Source organism: Anguilla anguilla, chromosome 18 (genome assembly GCF_013347855.1).
Source record: "Anguilla anguilla isolate fAngAng1 chromosome 18, fAngAng1.pri, whole genome shotgun sequence".
In the NCBI taxonomy this organism is placed as follows: Eukaryota; Metazoa; Chordata; class Actinopteri; order Anguilliformes; family Anguillidae; genus Anguilla; species Anguilla anguilla.
In genome coordinates, this window is record NC_049218.1 from 26,706,925 (window position 1) to 26,728,830 (window position 21,906).

At 46.0% G+C, this 21,906-nt stretch overlaps 1 protein-coding gene across 1 annotated transcript; it reads left to right on the forward strand.

Annotated features, from left to right (window-relative positions):
- The first annotated feature begins 252 nt into the window (after positions 1-252).
- On the forward strand, positions 253-21,160 carry ism1 (isthmin 1). The gene is made up of 6 exons (XM_035399600.1): positions 253-1,495; positions 11,031-11,252; positions 11,709-11,958; positions 18,002-18,145; positions 18,758-18,847; positions 19,461-21,160. The coding sequence occupies exons 1-6, from the start codon at positions 1,358-1,360 to the stop codon at positions 19,976-19,978; spliced, it is 1,362 nt and encodes a 453-aa protein (XP_035255491.1). The 5' UTR covers positions 253-1,357; the 3' UTR covers positions 19,979-21,160.
- The last annotated feature ends 746 nt before the right edge of the window (positions 21,161-21,906 follow it).

Sequence of the window (21,906 nt, forward strand, 5' to 3'; positions counted from 1 at the left end):
TTCAATTGTAAATACGTCAGTACACTCTTAATTAAAAAGGCAGTGCACAAATGGACACAAACAACAGATTTGAGAATTAAAACCCGGCACATTACTACATTGTTTGGCCTACTTGAAATGCCTGATGACTGTGTCTGATGATTCCTACAATCGGCACAGGCGCTCGAAACGGTTCTTGAAGGGTTAAAAACGGGGGGAGGGGGACCTGACAGCAAACCAGCGGAGGGGAGTATAAAAAACATTAGAGAGAACTCGTACGACACAAACAGCGCGTGTGTGACTGAGAAGAGCCGTTTACTTGCACGCAAAGAAGCGCGCTTTGCAACTGTGCAAACTTGGAGAGCACACGAACAGCCAGACAGGACTGAACTTCTCTGCACGAACGAACTGGACAATTGTCGGGACTCTATGGTGCGTTATTGTAGAAACTCCCAAAAACTGGACTATATAAAGGTGTTTTTTATTTATTTTTTTAAATAAAAATAAAAACTGGCTTGAAAAAACGGTTAAACTGGAGAAACAAGTAGCCTAAACTATTGATAAAGCGGTGCACGGTAAATATAAAGACATCTGCAATGAGTTCAAATCTAGCCTGCCATGTCAACAGAGAGCAAAGATAGGTAAACATGGAACTTCCACGTTAAGAGAAAGTCGTTGGATGAAGCAGAAGAGCAATGTGGCAAAATTACAAGCTGAACAGGAGTGCAACAGTGAGGCTCTGGATCGAGTGAATGTGAAATTTACCTGGACTCTATCAAAGAACAGAATCTTCAAACTTCGCCTGGTGAACCTGTCATCCGTCATTTATTGCTGTTCATATAACTGCCTCTTCACGTGCTGTTCGGCAGCGCCAGCCGCTGTATAGAAGTCTAGGACACGGAGTCTTCTACTCCACTATCAATATTGATAAATTGGCCTGAATAACGATTATTAGCACTTTAGAATCTGAGTAGTCTCGACTACTGGAATGTCAATGGATCTAAAGGCACCGTGACACTACCTGGATAGCCTATTTATATATATATTTTAAACATTTGTGGTAAACAGCCTGTTTCACATAATTAATATTCTATCCTAAATTGGAGCACATGCAAGCCAAAAACCAGATTAAGGAGCGTCGTCATCTCTGCACACGGACTTGGTTGCAGATTTTAAGACCCAAATTAAAGTAGTGTTTATTCAATTTCCTGAGATTTTTCCCCTTAATTTTGTCATTTCGAACCCCGAAGTGGCTCCGCAGTGGTGTTGCGGCTCCTCGTCCGCGGCGGATCCGGAGATCGGAGTATCTGCAGCGGGAGGAGGCAGTAGTGGAACCCCTGTTCCAGCGCAGGGTCCCAAAACCGGTCGGGTGAAAAGAATGGTTCGGCTAGCAGCAGAGTTACTATTGCTATTGGGACTACTTCTCCTGACTTTGCACATTACGGTGTTACGGAGCAGTCCGCTGCATTCTGGAAATGGGACTTTGAACCGAGATCAAAGCACGCTGCTCCCAGAGGTAGGTTTGGTGTTTAGGCTATTTTTAAACTCAAAATTGCATGGCATATGCGTGTTGCTTTTCACATCAATGTACGTCAATCTGAATATTTCAGATATAATTAAATGTTGATTTACTGAACTGTCACAATTTCAAGTAGGCCCAGCTTACTCGTCGAACAGTAGGTGAAGGTTTTGATAAATTTTACCTATTCTTTTTTTAGCACACTTTATGTTATATAAATTATTATGTTATATATTTATATATACACTGTAATGAACAGCTAGCCATCTGTCGCTTGGTGCAACATTGGCTACAAGATCCTCTCACACACACACACACACACACATATACATAGTCCATATTTTATATTTTAAGACATTGTGCCGAGTTGACACCTTTGTTTGCCTTAATTTTGGCGCACCGCTCTCTTAATGATCAGAGGTAAATTCGAAGGTTGGTGCCTGCGTACCTTCAGGAAGGTTAAAAGTTTTTTTCTGGGAATTCTGCCAAGGTCGGACTTCCATCAAGAGCACAATAGCCTATGAGAGCACAGTCGTTCGCAGAAGTTAAAGCACCGTCATGTTACAGTTCTGTGGGAAGTGATTTTCCGTAAATTGACACTGGTCTAAACATGCTTTAATAGCCTATCAGTTTCACAATTCGTTGGCACACGTGGGTGGGTGCAACTGGATGCGCGTGGTGTTTTAAAACCTACGATGTCTGACTTTGTTTCAGGCTACTAATAATAGGCTATTATTTTATTGCTACACGAATGAGTAGGATATTATGTAGGGCACCAAGTTGAAAAATGGTTTGTTAGACAGTAGGCTAGCCACATTATGTCATTTCTGTGCCAAAACAATTTTAAGTAGCCTAGTGAAAGACATGGGCATTTCAAAGCGTCAAATGGCTTATCGGGTGGTGCGGTTTGATGTCGAGGAAATCTCTGAAATTCGATTGTGGTCTTTGAAAATGAAAAATAGAACCATATGCCGGAAAAACGGGCTTGTAGAGACCCTCAAATACGGGCGCCGCACATAGGGAAACTCGTGGCGGTTATTATGGGGTTAGACAAGGGAATCCATTACTGAAAAAAGACAACAGTAAAGAGGATGAACAAACAGTTGCGCAGAAATATCTCAATCTCAAAAGGAGGCAAGGTTTAAGGTTTGGCTAGAACGTTTACAGTAACGGTGACGCAAAAGACTGAACTAGAAGAGGCTTTGGAAAAACGCCAGCAAAGTGTTCACAAATCTATCACTGGGGGCGGTGTTTGTTAAAAGTTGCATGTCGTATTCATCGGTGTATCTTCACTGAAAAAAACAGTTGTTAATATATCAACGAATTTCAGTTGTGAATCGTTGTGAGCTCATGCATGTCGTTGTTGCAATAACGAGTGATACTGATGGTGATGGACAGAGGACAATCAAAGTACTGTTGCTTAATCTGTGACTTGTGTTAAAATACCAAGGCCGGCCCTGACCACACGGGAGTAGACAGGCACGTTTTCATTGGAAGGCGCAACGGCAACGCAACGGCATTTTTGTCACCTCTTAGGAATGATTTGACGGGAAAGTGTGTAGTTCTGACCAGTCAGGCAAGCGAAGTGCAGTGAATTGCGTATTGCCCGTGAGCAGCGAGAGGTGAGAATTAACATCTTGGGTGTTGGCCTTTGAACTTCCAGAGACAGCCCCGTATTTCCATATGTGAATATCACCTGAGTCAAAACAGCAGACGGGAGCAAGCAGTGGGTGTAAATAGCGTTTTGTATTGAAAGATGTTAGCGAAGAGGCTAGTTTTCACTGTTACTCAGCGCTTAACAGACCAGTAAAAGCAATCGATTACGCAGTGAACACGTCCCTTGAATCTGGTTGCTTGCGTCTGAATTGTGCACGGGCACATTTGAGCTGAGCCGTGTTTGACGCGGGTAGATCTGAGGGGGCGGGCAGAGGCTCAGGTTGCTTTGGCATTTTACTCTGCTGGCCTCTAGCAACACAGGGCATGCCAAATACCAGCATGTCAACAGTGCAATGCATTTTGGGTACCGCTTTAGATGGATTCAAACATCACTGGCTGTAAGGAGTTTTTTTTTCATCTAAAAGAAGAATACATTTGGCATCACAGACACCAGCATTGATGGATGTAGGATATGTAGGCAGCACATGCTAACCACACGTCAGAAAGCATGCTATTCAAATACATTTATTGCTATAAAATTATGCTGTGCTTTGTGTTTAGCAAAGTGTTGTCTATCTCATTGTATGTGAATATAGCCTAACCTTTCCAAATAAAATATTAGTTTGGTTTAAAATAAATCAGGGATAAATATTCCCCCAAAAAATAATTTTTTTTATAATTGGCAACGGGTGTTTTTCCATTGCCTATAGACACAGGAAAAATAGATCCTTGTTACTTCTAATAATCTGCCATTTTTTGTGAATGTCTCCATGCCATTAACTAGAGTTTTTTTTTTGCGTTTCTGTGTTGACTGGGCTGAGACTGGCTGTGGACATGACTGGGCGGGGACTGGCTGTGTATATGACTGGGCTGGGACTGGCTGTGGACATGACTGGGCGGGGACTGGCTGTGTATATGACTGGGCTGGGACTGGCTGTGGATATGACTGGGCGGGGACTGGCTGTGGATATGACAGGCTGTAATATGACTGGGCGGGGACTGGCTGTGGACATGACTGGCTGTGGATATGACTGGGCGGGGACTGGCTGTGGACATGACTGGGCGGGGACTGGTTGTTGATATGACTGGGCGGGGACTGGCTGTGGCTATGACCGGGCTGGAATGGGCCAGAGCAAGAGGGATTTAAGGAAGACATCAGCCCTTGTGGCTCTCTGGGACCAGGGCTGGGGAGATATTTAGCTCATAGAACCATCCTTGAGCTGTAGGGGGTGTCAGAGAGGTGAACTACACCAGGGGTGGACATAGACCCACAGATGGCAACGCGGATAGCTCCTCATCTTTTCATCAGCCACCCCTCCACATTTTGTGTCCAACAATAATAAGCCTCTTAAGTTACTTTTGCCACAAAGAAGAGCACTGCATATATATATCCTGGTGCTACAGTATCATGACATACTGTATGTTGTTTTCTTACTGGGATCTGTCATGAAAAAGCATGCCAAAATTAATGCAGTGGCAACAAAACATGCTATGCTGAATCTCAGTGGTAAAGATCACCGTTGGCTGTTTTCTCATTCTGCCTGTTGCTGGGCGACACTCACTGCCGGCATCAACCTGTCATCTGGGTGCGCATGTGACACCCGGTGTGAGCCTGGAGGCGAGGGACACGCCCTGGGGGAACACACAGCGGGAGCAGGGCTGATAACAGCCGCTCTAAAAACCGACACCGTCCAATCACCTGCTCTGAGATTAGAGGCCACTGGGGACTGTAGTCCTTCCGCAGACTGCTGGGCCAGAGGGAAGCCCAGCCGGCTCGCATGACTCTGAGCCAGATGGCGCTAAAACGGCCTCTCCGTGCCCTGTGCGACGGTAGCACACAGACACACACGCACGTGCGCACCGAGAACTTCCAGATCCAGGATTTAGGGTTAAAAGGGGCCTAGGATCAGCTGGCTTTTTGTGAGGTTTCTTAGATACCAGCTGCTGCTGGTTTTTAAAAAAAGTATTCTTAGTGCGCCATTGAAGTGTCTGTGCCTGTGAGGGTTCGATGGCGTGAAAAGAGATAAAAATGAAAGCTGATATGTGGGTGTTGCTGGTTTCGCCCAGATATGCTGGCTACTGGAAGTACGTCTTCCTGGACTTTCAAGGATGTGAAATATGGTGACGTGTAGCTGTTGTTTAGTCTCAGATTACTTGTGTGCATGGACTTTCATTAAAACGGGTGGCTGAAACACCTATACTGGAGCCAACCGCACTGGCGCTAGTGAGCAACGTCTGTCGACAACACAAGGAAGCGAGCGTCAGAAACGCAGCCTGCTTTTGGCCGCTTGGCGCAGTTAATGCGTCTGAGGATATGTACGTGCGGAATGAGCAGAGAGCAGAGGGCTTAGGAAGAAATGGCGGGTCAGAGCCGCAGAGGACGTTGTACAGCACGTCCCTTTGAGAGCCTCCCCGGTGATTTACGGGGGGGGGGGGGTGTCAGTCTGAAGCAGCGGGAAGCTGCCTCCACCCCCCCGGGAGAGAGAGGCCCTCTCAGACGACTCCTGGTGTTCAGAGTACAGCCAAGGTGGGGAGGGTGCGCAGTGGTCACTGCCAGGTAAAGTCGAGAAATGGCTGCAATCGGTTAAGAGGTTTGTGTTTTGTGAAGAAAGACGGTTCCCAGAGGAAGCTCGGAACAAAAAGCCTTCCTTCAAAAAGCATCTGCGCTTTTTGTGTGACTTTCAAACCAGTGCATTTAACAAGACCCGTCGATGTGGAAGAGAGGGTTCCTTCAGCACCACGAGAAGATGTATCGCATCCTTATGAAGCCAGAGAGAGAGGTGCTCGCTGCTGCTAACTTCAAGATGAGCACTGGAAGATGAATCCTTTGTATGTGGATTGGCACACGCACACACACACACACACATGATATGGGTGGTACATTTTCTGATTTTCTCAACGCTAGGACAAGCTGATTTTTTCCTTGCGTTTACTCAAGTAGTGGGTGACGACAACTAAGGACGCTAGTTAATTACTACTGATGAAAGGAGGGAGGAAGTGAGGCAGCGAGTGAGAAAGACTGAAAGCAGGAAGGGGAGGAGGGGAGGGGTGAGTGTTCATTCATGGTTTTTAAGGAGGCCCTTGGGAGGCCCGGTGGAACAGGATGAGTTGAAGAATGGCATGTTACCTTTGATCTCCCAAATTAAGAAGCATTCTTCAGGGGAGGCATCAGTGGGGAGTCAGCTAATCAGGGACTGACCGTGAAATGCCTTATTCTTTATTCACAACACCCCCCCCCCCCGGTCTATTTGCATGTCATTACCCTCTGTTTCCGTGCCTTGAAAAAAGAAAATGTTCGTTGTCGTAAAATTTCATTTTAATTGAGCCGCTGATGAGGAGAGGGAAGAGGGGTACAGGCAGCTGATTGGACCCTGACTGGTAATTTATTGGAAACTGAAGAATGTAAGGACTTCAGGCTAAGATTAATAGCGCCGAGTGCTGTGCGTGTTTCCGTAATGAAGTGCTCCTCCAGGGGCAACACGTTTATGAGAGGAGAGAAGAATCTACAGAAGTGAAGGGATGTATCATCTATAAGTGAACACACGTGACCATGACCAGGCACAATTGCTTTTTTTTTTTTTGATCCAAGAGAAAAATCTAATAACGACTAGATACTGGAAACGTGCAATTAAGGCTGGGCAATATGCTGCAAGGATAATTGTCGAATGCAATAAAGATCATTCTTTTTGTCCTTTTTTAATTGTACCTGATGCAGGAGTCAATGTGCAAATATCAGAGGCTGCATGAAGTGCTTCAAATGGAAAAACACCACTTATCTATTGGATGTTGACAAAACAGCCAATCAGCAGCAAAGCCGTGCAGCTTCCTTGTGCTTGACAAAAATACATCACATGATCATATACAGGCTGTACAAGCTTGCTGCTGAGTGGCTGTCTTATCAACACCCAACAAATAACAGTGATGATGTTTTTTTTCTTCTTTGGAAGCATTTCACACGGCCTCTGAAGTTTGGAGTAGAACTAAAGAGAAAAAGACTAAAAAGCAACACGCCACGTAGTGGCGATGACCTTTATTGCATTCGATAATTATTGTGGCAGTACGGTATTATAGCCCAGCCCTACGTGCAATATACTCAAAACTGGAAAACTAACGGTGAGGATCAACTGAAGTGCTGAACTGTTGGTAGGGGATATGATTTTCCCGATGTGTTTGGGCGGCTGTGGGCGTGGTCAGTGGGCGGGACAGAATATTATCCTCTCCAGTGGCAGCGCAGGTGTGCAGGGGCAGGTACCGCCCTCCAGGAAGAGCGGAGATCAGCTGAGCGTCACTCCTGCCTAAGAGCCCTGGGAGGAAGTGGGGGGGGGGGGGGGGGCTTATGGGCAGTGAACCAGTGCATGGGTCTCGCTAGGGAACTGCAGCCTGACTGCCACACACCCTATGGCTAGCCTACTGTTACCCTAGCCTACTTTACGTAAAGGGGGCTGGGGGCAAACTAGGTTTTTAGTCAGCTGGATGTGGCAGCTGTCCCTCAATGCAGAGGTAGATCTGAACGGCCTGCGTGGTGGAATCCCATAAACAGGAGCCCATCCAACAGGTGATCGACTTTAGGCGTCTGTGGAGACTGCCAGCTCTTAACTTTGAAACCCAACGCACAGCTGTAGAATTTCCACAACCCCCCCCCCCCCCCCCCCCACATAAGACATGAGAAAGTGTGAAGGATGAGTTCAGACGGTTTATGAAGAAGATCAAACGGGAGGCGAAGGGCAAAGTTTGCATTCCCGTACGTAAATGTAATATAAAGCCGAATGAAAGAGCGGGGTTATGAAGGATGCCTGTGGATTCATGTGGAAACTATGCAAAAACATACGGTGTCGCCTTTTATAAGATGTATCTTTTTTCCCCCTTCTGTTCAGTTACTGGAAGCTCACGGATGCGAACAGTTTGATGTATTATCTAATTTTTCAAAAGGCAGTTTTTTGTGCCGATTAAAGTGGAAACTATATATACATATAGGAATGAGGTGGAATGGGGGGTTTGTAGCATGAATGTTTCACCAGAAAAAACTGCAGGAACTGTGTGGTACTATGGAGTCAGCATGTACCAAAATCCCTAAGGAATGTTTCCAGCACGTTGTTGAATCCATGCTGTGAAGAATTCAGGCAGAAGGGGTCTTACCCAGTACTAGATAGGTGTACCTAATACATGGTCGCTGAATGTATATATATATAAAACCAAAGTTTACCCCCATTTTTAGCCTCTGTCAGTTCAGGTTTTTGAATTTTGCCTAGCGTAGCCCTCGCGGCAATGAAGAGTAGGACCTTAGGGTTAATGGAGGAGCAACCCGAAGAGGAAGCTTTATTGCATGCAGATCGGAGACCTGTCTCCATGGATGTCTCCATGACTCAGGCACACCCCACGTACAGTCAGAAGAGGTGCAGAGGTCACCTCTTCTAAAATGACTACCATCCGTCGGGATCAAAGTTCCTGCCACAGTTGCCGACCTAAATCAAAAGGGCTCTCTGTGCCTGTTGGCCCTTAGGTCATAAACGATCGCCTCGTTTAATTTATCATACGCGCATATTTCATATGTATACATTTTAAATGTAGCCATTTTCCTTTACAGCTTTTGAGTGCTGTGATGTATGACAAGCAATTTGCCATCTAAAATTACAAGTGGCCTACGCTTTAAGTGCCTCCATTGGTTAGATTTCAGCAGAATATTCATAATTTACAGGAATGCTGTGGGACTGAGCAATGTCAGTATTGCTTTAAAGACAGAATATGGGTATTCCAAACAATGTTACGGAATTACAGGTAGATCGAATATGGGCCTTTTTAAAAGAAAACTTTCTAAGTTGATTTTGTATTTTTATACGCCAGTTCCCATTGGCACCTATGAAGAAGTTCAGCTGTGTGTCTCAGATAAGTCTTATCTTCTGTGCGTGAGCACATTTTTTTAATGCTAACTCACGGCCGAGTTGAAACTATGTATGCAACCGGCAATCACACTTAAGAGGGGAGATTCCGTGCTTTCAGTACTTGGGTAAAACAGAAAAAAAGCATGCATGCACACACACACACACACACACACACAGACGGAAAATGAAGGGGGAAAAAGCGAGACTGATGATGTGCTTTGATCTCGCTGTCTGCTGTGTAAGTATAGAACATAGCTGTCTGCGTTTAGCTGCTGCTGTAAGTGGGGTGTAATTGGCCGCTTCTCTGTACGTACGACAGGGAACGCAAGCCTCGTCTATCCTCAGCCATGTATTTACGTCCCCTCGCAGACTGCCATCAGCCAGGAACGTCGTGTGACAAGTTTCTGCAATGCTGCTTCAGCCGTCAGTGCGAAAAGCCCGTGGGATTCTGGGATTGAGGAGCAGGATCATTACGGCTAGGGCTTAAGGCCAGGCATCAAAGGCCTGAATACTTTCCTTAAAAGAAACATGGGAAACCATGATTTGTGATAAAAAAAATTTCATTACCGATGACTGATATTCCATGCACGAGGTAGCATGAGCAAGCTAACGCGATCGTTGAAATTAAATTGTGTGTTTCGTAATGTGTTGTACTTGTTGGGTCATCAACACACAGTTTAAGGGTACTTCTCAAATTTATCCACGGGTTGGGAATAACGTAAACTGCTGTGGTTGAATAATAAAGCACGCTAGTGGCTCTACAAGCAGAACGCACTGCTGCTTGCTAGCTGCACGTAACGGTATTAGTTCTTCCAACAACAACCGGGAGAGTAAAGATGACTCAGGGGAGATAGACAGATAAAAAGCGTGAGAACAATATATTCATGTTCCTGAATCTGTTATTCTGCTGCAGCTTAAATTATGGATCACAGTAAGTGTTTCATTCATCCCTTACATCGTGCTGGTGAATTAGGCTGCAGTAGCGCAGGAGCAGTGGATCTCTCATGGGGGAAATTGAGTAATCTGAAGAAGGATTAGCTACAATATTCTGGTGTAAATTAAGGAGTGGAGACTGTTTGGGGAGGATCAAATGAGTATAGCATAACCAGTGGTGGTTATTGATTCCCCTCTAAGGGATAGGGTATCCCCCTGGTCATGTGATGTGGTGTCGACCCCTTCCCCTGCTGCGTGACCCAGGTTTCCCCTGGCTCCACCTGTCCCAGGAGACCCACGGTTAGATTTATGATTTGGATGGGGGGGGGGGGTCACGGTCACAGCCGTTTGAACTCCTGTCTTTCTGAAATATTATTCTAGTGCTGCTAAGTGGCCTTCTAGCAGGACACATAATAGCTTTTATCTGCTCAAGGGTTTTTGCAGGGCTCTTGGTTTTATTTTTCCAAGGGAGGTCAGAGTTTACATCATTCCTGGTCAGAGTGAATCCATGTTATATCAGGGGTATCAAACATAAGTACTGGAGAGCCGCGGCATCTGCAGGTTTAACTCCAGTCCTGGAGGGCCACAGTGTCTGCAGGTTTAACTCCAGTCCTGGAGGGCCGCAGTGTCTGCAGGTTTAACTCCAGTCCTGGAGGGCCTCAGTGCCTGCAGGTTTAACTCCAGTCCTGGAGGGCCACAGTGCCTGCAGGTTTAACTCCAGTCCTGGAGAGCCACAGTGTCTGCAGGTTTAGCTCCAGTCCTGTTAGGCTGCAATGTTTGCAGGTATTTGTAGTTTCTTTTTCAGTCAGAAGGTCTTGAGAACAAGGTGTGTGGACTCTTTAGCCAATCAATGACTGAAATGAATCACAGGTGCTGAAACACACCAATACCAGCAGGCACTGCAGCTCCCCAGGACTGGATTCTGATACCCAGGCTTAAGACAGATGATGAGATGGCGGTGAGACATTCTGCTGCCACCCCAAGAGTTCAGTTTGAGCCTTACCTGAGCCGCAGAAGGGAAACGTAACCACACGTGATGTAACTGTCCATCTGGCGTCCCACAGAACAGCCTCAATGCAGAGAGCGGCTCCTCCTCCCCGCTGTTGCCGGGCGACCGCCACCCGGCCACCCCACGCCGGGCGTCCCAGCAGCCCCTGCCCCAGCCGCACCCCCAGTCCCACGCCGGAGCCCTGCAGCGGGACGGGCCGGGGGCCTTCCTGCTGGACCTCCACAACTTCCCCGACCTCTCCAAGGCCGACATAAACGGACAGAACCCAAACATTCAGGTGACTTGCATGCTTACAGACATCCCTTTTGCCTAAATAAGAACACACACGCTGCATGCAGGCTTTTCCATGTTTTTCAAAAAAGTATTGCAGTCAATACCCTGTATTTATCATATGAAAAAATGTGGTGACATTTTGTGGCATTCTTAACTTCTCTAATTATTTCTCTTTTTTTTAAAGTGCAGTGATTTTTCTCTCTCACACCCTCTTTTCACTGTGATAAAGACTAAAGCTAACTGACTACTCCATGAATGAATAATCTCTAAAAGCCACAGAAATCGGGGTTAAGGTGGCGAGTGATGTGTAAACACATGCTGAAAGTTAAAAAATGAGAGAGATGGTTGAGAGGTGTATGTGGGATGTGACTGACCCCTGGCCTTTGGACACTGGTCCTCAGGGGGTCAGGGGGTACGCCGGTCCGCTCACCCCGTCAGATGGGTGTTCCTGTGTCCTCAGGTGACCATCGAGGTGGTGGATGGGCTGGAGGGGGCGGAGCCAGAGAAGGGGCGGAGCAAGGAGAGCAAGCCCAGCTGGGCATCGCCCAACTGGAGGAACTGGTGGCAGCGGGCGGTCACCGCCCGTCGCCCCGACGACCAGGACTACCGCTACGACGGCAACACGGACGACAGCAACTTTCTTAGACCCCTGGGCGACTGGGACCACAGGGGGTCCCCGGGGGGGGCGAGCAAGGCCCAGACTGAGTACGGTGAGTGAGAGGGAAGGGCAAGAGCTTGTGTGTGTGTACATGTGTACTCGTGTGTGTATGCGTGTGTGTTTCCTGAAACAGGCCTGTCTAGCCTGCATGGTCTTTAGCCTCAGCCATCCCCCTTGTGCGATCATGCTGCAGAGGCGATCTCATGGTATTCCTTTTCCCTCTCTTAATCACATGGGTTTATCCCCACGGAAACAACCGCCGCCATTATAGCTGGGCACCAGGTCCTTATAAACCCCCTGGGCTCTGATTGCACATTACCCCCTCTGTGTGCTGAAGCGGGTGACTCAGGGTTCAGGCCCAGGCTAGGATAGGCTAGGCTAAGCTAGGCTAAGCTGCAGTGGTTTGGCCCAGCCCATTGTCTGATACTGGGCCCTGAGTCATAGGTCATGAGGAGGGACACCAGTTTATCTAGGGCAGTTCTCTCACCTGCAATTCAGTCATCCCTTATATCCCTTAAATTTTATACGTATAGCACTTTTTACGGAAAACTCTCGCAAAGAGGCTTTAGAGTAACAGAAGAACAAAAAATGGCAAAGAACACATTCTCCTCCCCAGTAATCTACATCAACTAATTAGGCACTGATGATGATTGGCAGCAATGCTCCCACACGGTCACCTGCTGCGTTAAGTGCATAGAACCGCAGCAGACATTTTTAGTGTTGGCAGGGAGGTTTTTTCTATTTCAAACAATGGGAAGTGCACATAAAAAATGCTATATTACCTGCTCAGAAATAGTTTAATAGAAGTAGACGTAAAATATGCAACAATATTACAAGCACAGATATTGTTGAATAAGATTAATCATAACAATGAAATGGTTTACGGTAGGTAGGCTCATAAAAAATGAAAGCTGGGCCGTCTGGGTAGTGTAGAGGTATAAGCACTCGCCTACCACAGCAGGGCCAGCCGTGTATAGGTGTAACGCCGTCCCACGGAAACGAGGGTTCGAATCCACCCGCGGGCAAATAAATAATCGTTCGTAATTGATTCGTTCTTCACAGAAGTGTCTCAGTTAACGCTTCTTCGTTTTTAGGTTTGATATTAACACGATATTTGTTCTCCACCTCCATTTTATTATGGAGAGGATCAGGAAATCTTTTCTGCCAAATCAATACATATAAAGTTATCAAAGTATTTACATCGGATCAATTATTGCAACAGTACAAATAGGATTACAACATTACATATTACAATTCTTAATAAACACATAAACAGCCAAGTATAAATGTAAAGCTATATTTGTATTTTCCTTCGTAACAGTATTAGCAGGGTTGATATGCACAAGCATGAAATGGGATTGGGGCCGGGACTGGAGCAGGCGGATTTACCGAGGCTGCAAGGTGACAACTGGCACACATGCAGTCGGACTCCCTGCAGTCGCGTGCTGCCGCGGCTGCTGGGTTTCCTGAAGCTCGAGCTCCTGGAGCTTGGGTGTTAAGAGAAGTACTGGCATTGGTCTGCTTTTGCCAAGTACTTCATGGGCCACTTCTGAAGCAGAAATTATATTTTTAGATACAGTGAACTCCATAACGTTAGGGACAAAGCCGTATTTTCTTTACTTGGTTCTGTACCCCATAATTTTAGATTTGTAATCAAACAATTTACATGTGGTTAAAGTGCAGCTATCAGCTCTCAGCTCTTATGAAAGATTATTTTAATACATTTTGATTTCACCCTGTAGAAATAACAGCGCTCTCTACATACATACAACCCCAATTCCAAAAAAGCCGAGACAGTATGGAAAATGCTAATAAAAACAAAAGGGAGTGATAATGTTAAATATTGTACATTTTATTTACCCTGCACTATATTTAAAACACTACAACAGCACGTTATTTGATGTTTTACCTTGTGAATTTAATTGTTTTTTGAAAATATACACTCATTTCAAATCTGTTGACTGCAACACGCTCCAAAAAAGCTGGGACAGTTGAGTGTTTACCACTTTGTAACATCACCATTTCTTTTAATAACGCTTATTAAATTTGGGCAATATTTTTCAAGTCAAAGCAAATTTAAAAATGACTGCTTCCTGTTTTATTTGCATTTAATTTACCGTCTCGACTTTTTTAGAATTGGGGATGTACGTACATATTTTCAGGGTGCCATAATGTTCAGGACAAATGGATTCACATGCGTTTCTGATTAGTCAGGTGTGTTCAATTGCTTCTTCAGTACAATTATAAGGTATGCCAATGGAAGGAAGCCATTATGAGGCTGGGATATATGAAAAAACAGTCAGAGACATTGGCCAAACCTTAAGCTTACCAAAGTCAACCGCTTGCAACATCATTAAGAACGAGAGCACTGGTGAGCTCAGTAATCATAAAGGGCCTGGTAGGCCAAGGTGGACCTATACGGTTGATGACCAAAGAATTCTCGCTATAATGAAATAACATTAACTCTAAAACAGAGACCTGGACAGTAAAATTTGGGGAGGGTTTATATTTTCATGGGAACTGTACATCATGATGCTGTATAAATGGTAGGTTCTTTATGCCCTTGACCTTATGTTTTGTCATTTTGAAACACAACCTTGTGTAGCTCTATCACCCAGTATTATCAAATTCTCAACATGAAAATTATTATTGTTATTATAATGATTTTCCACTGATCTCCCTTTTTTGTGTGCTGTCAATCCAGGGGATAGGGTGGGAGGGGTAGTTAATATGAATTGCATTACACAAATTCTGTATTGTCTGCAGGTGGAGGCAGCAATATTTGTACTGTGTCCTGTTCTATATTGAATAGTTAAACTGACTAATAATAATAATAATAATGGTAAGTATAGAAACATATAGATAGGAAAGCGTTTGTTAAGATGGCTGAATGACAGTACTGACAATGAACAATTAGAGATGGCATTACTTATTGCCTTGACAGCAATAGTGTAATAAGTAATAATAATTTGTTTTTAAATGTATGTCCAGACCGTGACGTGTTACACAAGGCACATGTAAAGGGGGCAATACCAATAATGATGATGATACCAGCAATAATATAGTGAGGGGGAAATGAAACATATTGTAAACTAAACCCTAATATGATTGCAGGGCCATGGTAATAATAGCTGATGTATTGAGACACAAACGTGCACATATACACATGTCCCATTTACCTGCAGTATTCTCACATAAAAGTGTTATTATGTACGGACAAGCCAACAAACGGGACGTAAAAACCAATAATTAAGTCAAATAGGAAAAATTAAACTACTGATCTTTTAGCTGAAATAATGACAGAATACCTCGATGACATCAATATAAAACAGGAACCTGTTTGTAATAAAATTATTAAGACTTACCGAAGCGTATGTACCACAAAATAACCGCAAAACGTCTTATTTAATATTCGAATATATTTGTTTATACGCTGTCATTCATTCATTCGGGACGGAACAGCGCCACGAAATAAACGTTATTACACCCGCAACGTTAAGAACTACCGTTGAGAATGAATGGGGAAAGGTAAGGGCAGAGACGAAAACGGTCTTCCTGCATCCGGGACGGAACAGCGCCGCGAAAAAATACGTGCGGCCGAAAGTATATTACATCCGTAGTGTTAAGAACTACCGTTGAGAATGAACGGTAAAAGTTAAGGGAAGTTAAGCGTAACTATCCACGGCTCCCGCAGCGGGAGACCCGGGTTCACTCCCCGGCAGTGGTACCTCCGGCTTGGTCAGACGTTCCTACAAACACAATTGGCAGTGCGGGTGGGAATCCGGTGAGGGTATGAGTCCTGATCGTTGCATTAGCGACTCCTACTGGTTCAGCAGGGAGGGGATCTGGGGGAGATATCGTGAACCTCTGCGCACGTTACGCTCTCCCAGTGAAACTCCTCGCTGTCAGGTGAAAAGAAGCGTCTGGCAACTCCACATGTATCGGAGGAGGCATGTGGTAGTCTACACCCTCCCCAGACTGACAGAAGATAGCGCATCGACCAGGACTGTGTGATACACACGGGGAATTGGTATAACGACTAAATTGGGGAGAAAATGGGAGAAAATGGTAAAAAAATAAAATAAACAGCTTAAACAGATTAACTCAAATGAAATAAAAATGCAAGGTTTAAACTTTGATTCAATTTTATACACAGTGTCAACAAGAATAACTTTTAAATCAGATGTAATTGATTTTCCTGGTAGAGCAAATTAAATTTGCAAAACATAATTGGCTGTCTTATCTGTTGACCTTATCTTAATGTGAGTCTGTGGCACCTATTTTTGCAGAATATCCCTACCATTTCTTACATTCCCATTTAAAAATGCATGTCATTTTGGATTATACTTTTCCATGTAGAATATTTGCACTCTATGCACATGTCAAATCTCAGATGACTTTTATCCAAGGCTAAATTCTGTTTTTTTTTTTTTTTTTAACGGATTCTTTCTAAACCAGTGGTTCTCAAACTCGGTCCTGGGGGACCATTGGGTATGCTGGCTTTCATTCCAACCTCAACTGCAAACCCAGAATTTTAAAAAGCTGTTAATTTTTCTTAATTAGGTGCTTTTCATGTTTTAGAGCTGTGGTCTCCAGTCTTATCCAGAAAGGGCCAATGTGGGTGCACACACATTATTCTACTAATCAACCTCGAGTGTCTTTGCTAAGCACCTTGATAAGAGAATCAGGTGTGTGCACCCACACTGGCCCTATCTGATATCTTTTATATAAGGACATAATTTGATCACTAATTGTATAATTAGCCAGGTGATTGCGACAGTCCGGTCCCTACAGTGACCCCATGGGGATTCGGATGGTAATGCAAGCTGAAATCATTTTGGGGCACATGCTGAATTTAAACTGGTGTCCATAGTCATGACAGTAATTACACGTGGTGACAGTGGTGATGGGGGTGAACTGGACCAGAGCCTAAATTGCTGTCCCAGAATTCAGCAGGTGCTTATTTACTATGCTGATGCCACAATGTCATGATATCAAATTTAAAGTGTGCAGTGAATGGAACCGGCTGTATGCATTAAATGTGCTTTGGAACTGTATTAAGTCAATCAGTGTTTCCTGAAATTATATATGCATCCGTAAAGGGCCTGAAGATTTTTGGCCAGTATGTTTTCACATTCAGCTATAAAAGCTGGCCCCAGTTTCCCACTGCAAGGCTACAGCTGAGGATTCAGATACAAAGCTATCAGGGCCCGAGCCTGACAGTACTGCTCCAGTTCCAGGGCCAGAGTCTGACAGTACTGCTCTAATTCCAGGGCCAGAGTCTGACAATACTGCTCTAGTTTCAGGGCCAGAGCCTGACAGTACTGCTCCAGTTCCAGGGCCAGAGTCTGACAGTACTGCTCTAATTACAGGGCCAGAGTCTGACAGTACTGCTCTAGTTTCAGAGCCAGAGTCTGACAGTACTGCTCCAGTTCCAGGGCCAGATCTGACAGTGCAGCTCCAGTTCCAGGGCCAGAGTCTAACAGACTGCTCCAGTTCCAGGGCTCAGAGTCTGACAGTACTGCTCCAGTTCCAGGGCTCAGAGTCTGACAGTGCTGCTCCAGTTCCAGGGCCAGAATATGATAGTACTGCTCCAGTTGTGAGTCATTTGAACTTCCTCAGCACTGACTCGTGTTTCCTCAGTCACCGAACAGGAATGCAGGGCATGAATCAGAAAGCAATCCTCACAGGGATGGAAATCAGAAGTGTGAATTTATGTGGATGTAAGAGTCTGGGTGTGTGTGGCCGTGTTTGTCCATTTATCTGTCGGTAAATTTGCGTGGGTTTTTGTGTCTGTTTATCTCCATGGGTGGGTTTCTGTAGGTTTGTGTGTGTGTGTGTGTGCGTGTGTGTCTTGGTTTCAGAAAGAGTAAATGTACAAACAGGGCCCAGTCTTGTGCCAGCCAGTTAGAGAGGTATGCTGATTATTTTCTGGTGTGGCTGGCCTTGACCTGAGGTACCAGCAACATGTGGATCCAATCACCTCTGGCCTGGACCTGGCAACCTGTTGACTCACACACTCTCTCTCCTCTCTTGCTCCTCTCTCTCCCTTTGTCTCTCTCCTGTCTGTCTGTCTGTCTGTCCCTCCCATCCAGATTACATTGACGGAGATGGGGACTGGAGTTCCTGGTCAGTGTGCAGCGTCTCCTGTGGCAACGGAAACCAGAAGAGGACCAGGTCATGTGGGTACGCCTGCACGGCCACCGAGTCCCGCACCTGCGACATGCCAGGCTGCCCAGGTCAGTCCAGTGTGTGTGTGTGTATGCGTGTGTGTGTGTGTATGTATGTCAGTCCGGTGTGTGTCTGTGTGTGTGTGTGCGTGTGTGTCTGCGCAGGTGTGTGTGTGTGTCTGTGTATGTATGTCAGTCCAGTGTGTGTGTGTGCGTGTGTGTCTGCGCAGGTGTGTGTGTGTGTCTGTGTATGTATGTCAGTCCAGTGTGTGTGTGTGCGTGCGTGTGCATGTGTGTGCATGTGTGTGCGTGTGTGTATGTCAGTCCAGTGTGTGTGTGTGTGTCATGTGTGTGTGTGTGTCTGTGCGTGTGCATATGTCAGTCCAGTGTGTGTGTGTGCGTGCATGCATGCGTGCGTGTGCATGTGTGCATGTGTGTGTATGTGAGTCCAGTGTGTGTGTGCGTGCATGCGTGCGTGCGCATGTGTGTGTGTGTGTGTATGTCAGTCCAGTTTGCGTGTGTGTGTGTGTGTGTGTGCATGTTTGTTAATCCAGTGTCATACACAAACTCTGCTGCTGTGAACATGCCCAAGGGGCAGTGTATGTCCTTCTCCACCTCTGCTGTTCTGTTCTTCATTGTTGCACAAAGATTTTCCTGACTGGAATTGGTTTTCTTGCATAGGAATCGAAGATGCCTTCAGGACGGCTGCCACAGAAGTCAGCATCCTGGCTGGAACAGATGGCTTCAATGCCACAGAGCTGTTTGGCGTTGGTGAGCCCCGCCCCCTCCCCCTTCCCCTCCTCCCTTTGTCTCTAAACATACACATACCCATTTCCAGTTAACCAGTCTTCTGGTCAATCTGTCATCTGGACAGCTGGTTCTTACACCGTCAAACAGAGAGACACACACACACACACACGCGCGCGCGCGCGGCATCTGCGTCCGCCCAAACATTCCAGAAGCCCTCTTAACATTCCGGAGTTCCGCAGCGTGTGACATTCCGACGGAAAGATGAAAGCCGGGCGGTGGAACAGTGCAGCATTCCGCTGTCCGAATACGCACGCCTCCTGCGCCCGATCCCAGAAGCACCCTCACGCACGCCTCCCTCCTGCTTTCTGCCCCTTTACCCTGTTAACTCAGATGCACAATGCAAAGAAAACTTCCATCTAGCTCTTAAAGCTATCTGGATAATTAACAATGGCTTCCCTTAGTTGCCTTTCCAATGGAGGTGGCACAAATCCCTGTCACTCCAATGCAACGGAGAACTCTATTGGGAATAATACCATGTGTGTGAAATGTCAAATGTATATATATGATATATATGATGATGTGCTGGCCCAGAAAGAAACTTTCCCCTGAGGGCGGTGATGTTAATGCTTCGCAGATACAGACAGCTGTGAGCGCTGGATGAACTGCAAGAGCGAGTTCCTGAAGAAGTACATGCTGAAGGTGGCCAGCGACCTGCCCTCCTGCCCCTGCTCCTACCCCACCGAGGTGGCCTACGGCTCGGCCGACCTCCGCGACCCCGCCGCGGGCCGCGACTTCCGCTGGAAGGATGCCAGCGGCCCCAAGGAGCGGCTGGAGATCTACAAGCCGTCGGCGCGCTACTGCGTCCGCTCGGCGCTCTCGCTGGACTCCACCACGCTGGCCTCGCAGCACTGCTGCTACGACGACGGCATGCGCCTGGTCACCCGCGGCAAGGGCGCCGGCTCGCCCAACCTCATCAGCACCGAGTTCTCCGCCGACCTGCACTACAAGGTGGACGTCCTGCCCTGGATCATCTGCAAAGGGGACTGGAGCCGCTACAACCAGGCCCGACCCCCCAACAACGGGAGGAAGTGCGCCGACAACCCCCCGGACGAGGACTACCACAAGCAGTTCGAGGAGGCCAGGGAGTTCTGAGGGGGGGGGGTGGGGAGATAGAGGACTGAAGTAGCGGGGATGGGGAGCTTGGCGAACAAAGTCACCCGCGTTCCTCAGAGACGATCCCGCCCAAAACAGGAGGGGTGCGGCGTGGCTCCGGGGCGGCTTTCATTTGGATATTACCCAGAATTCCACAGCGAAACCGAGGCTCCCCCCCCCACCGTGCTGCCCAGTTTAATTTGAATTCCTCTCTCCGACAGCAGAAAGGGAACTCCTGTTGGCTTCGGTGACAACGACAAAGCGCTGTCCAACTCTTCATGCTGTAATTTCATAAATCTTTCAGTGCTATTCAAAGCAAAACTGTACGCGGACTTAATTATATAACTTCTCTTTGGAAAATGACTCGTTTGATATGTCAATCATTGGGCGGACTTCAAAGGGAGGGATCATTTTAATTTGTGTTGCACAAAAGAGAAAATAAACTTCGCCGAGGACCTTTTTGGACGGCGACTGTTAGCTTCGTCTTTGTCGAGCTTTTAGATGATGTCATAGTGGAATATGAGGAGAGTCGAATGGAGTGATGTTACCAGTAAGGTGCCAGCTCTGCGATGATGTTAATGCATTGTTTCCAGGGCAGTTCTCTGACACAATCAACGGGGGAACGCTGCCACAGTCGTTCAATTTCATCTTTTATGAAGGGATATGGCACATTGAACAGCCAGAGCAGTCTGGGATTTGCCTGCAAGTTCCTTACAGTCAGGGAGGCAATGTTATTTTTTTGTTTTGTTTTTAGTTCAAAAAGTCTGATCTTGTCCTGGTGCATTGGTTTGGCTTCAGTATTCAGGTTCCTAGGCAAGGTTATATGCTTGTTTATTTAGCATGCACCATTTTAAAAGAAATAATCTACAAGCCTGTTCGTTTTCTTGTATAATTATTATTTTCTTGCTGGTCCAGGCCCGTTTTTTGCTGTAAGAAAAGAAATCCCATTTCCATTATTTTTGTAAAGTATTTATTGATCAGTAGTTTCTGTGCATCTGATTCATTGGGTCTGCTTACAGGATGAGGCCCATATTTAGTGTACATAAAAGGACATCTGGGCTACATGCTACATGTAAGAGGAGGGGCTGCTGGGACATGAATGTTTAAATAAAAACCATAAATGGAACTGAACATTAAAATGCCCCCATGCTGTTCTATACACATTATACCTGTGAAACATTCTGCTATAGCATCTGATTTTATTCTTTTTTTTTCCACTCCTACTTTTTTCCAACCCCTTCCTTGATTTTAAGGCTAAGTTGACCTGGTGTTTAGTTGACATCATTAGTCTTGACAGGAAGTATTAATCCCATCAAGTCAAGCCATCTGATTCTGCTGATCTAACAGCTGATTCTGTTGCACAAGTTTCTTGGTTCCAATCCCACACGATGGAGCAAGCTCACCTTTAGATGCAATTGTGCATCGAGAGAATCTCGTCTCCCATACAACGTGGCTCAAATTCTCCGCCTCTGTCTGACAGGAATAACTGAAATTCCCCTCTAATTTCTCCGGGAACGCTTTCTCTCTCACACACACTAACACTAAGGATAGAAAGGCTTTTGCTTCAACCAGGTCATGGTAAACGCCTGCGGTTATCCTCTCCCTCTGTAAGTGTGTTAGCCATTGTGTCAGAGTAATCGACCGTCGCTCTGCGGAGAAGCCACTCTTCCAGGGTTCTTCCACCTGCTCAGTCATGGTCGGAGCGCTCTTACATGTATACGGCAGCACAACCGCTCGTCCACTTAGACTCAGTCAGCACTCCAGATTCTGTTCCTCAGCATCTGTATTTATGAACAGTGCAGTCTAAAACACGCCTTTCTTTTAGGTTGTTAGGTTTTCTTATCTGGCAGGTCTGCAGGGTCTATGCTCAGGCAGTGGGGCTGCCTTGGTTCTGATCCACGATCATGGTTCTGCTCACACGTAGACTC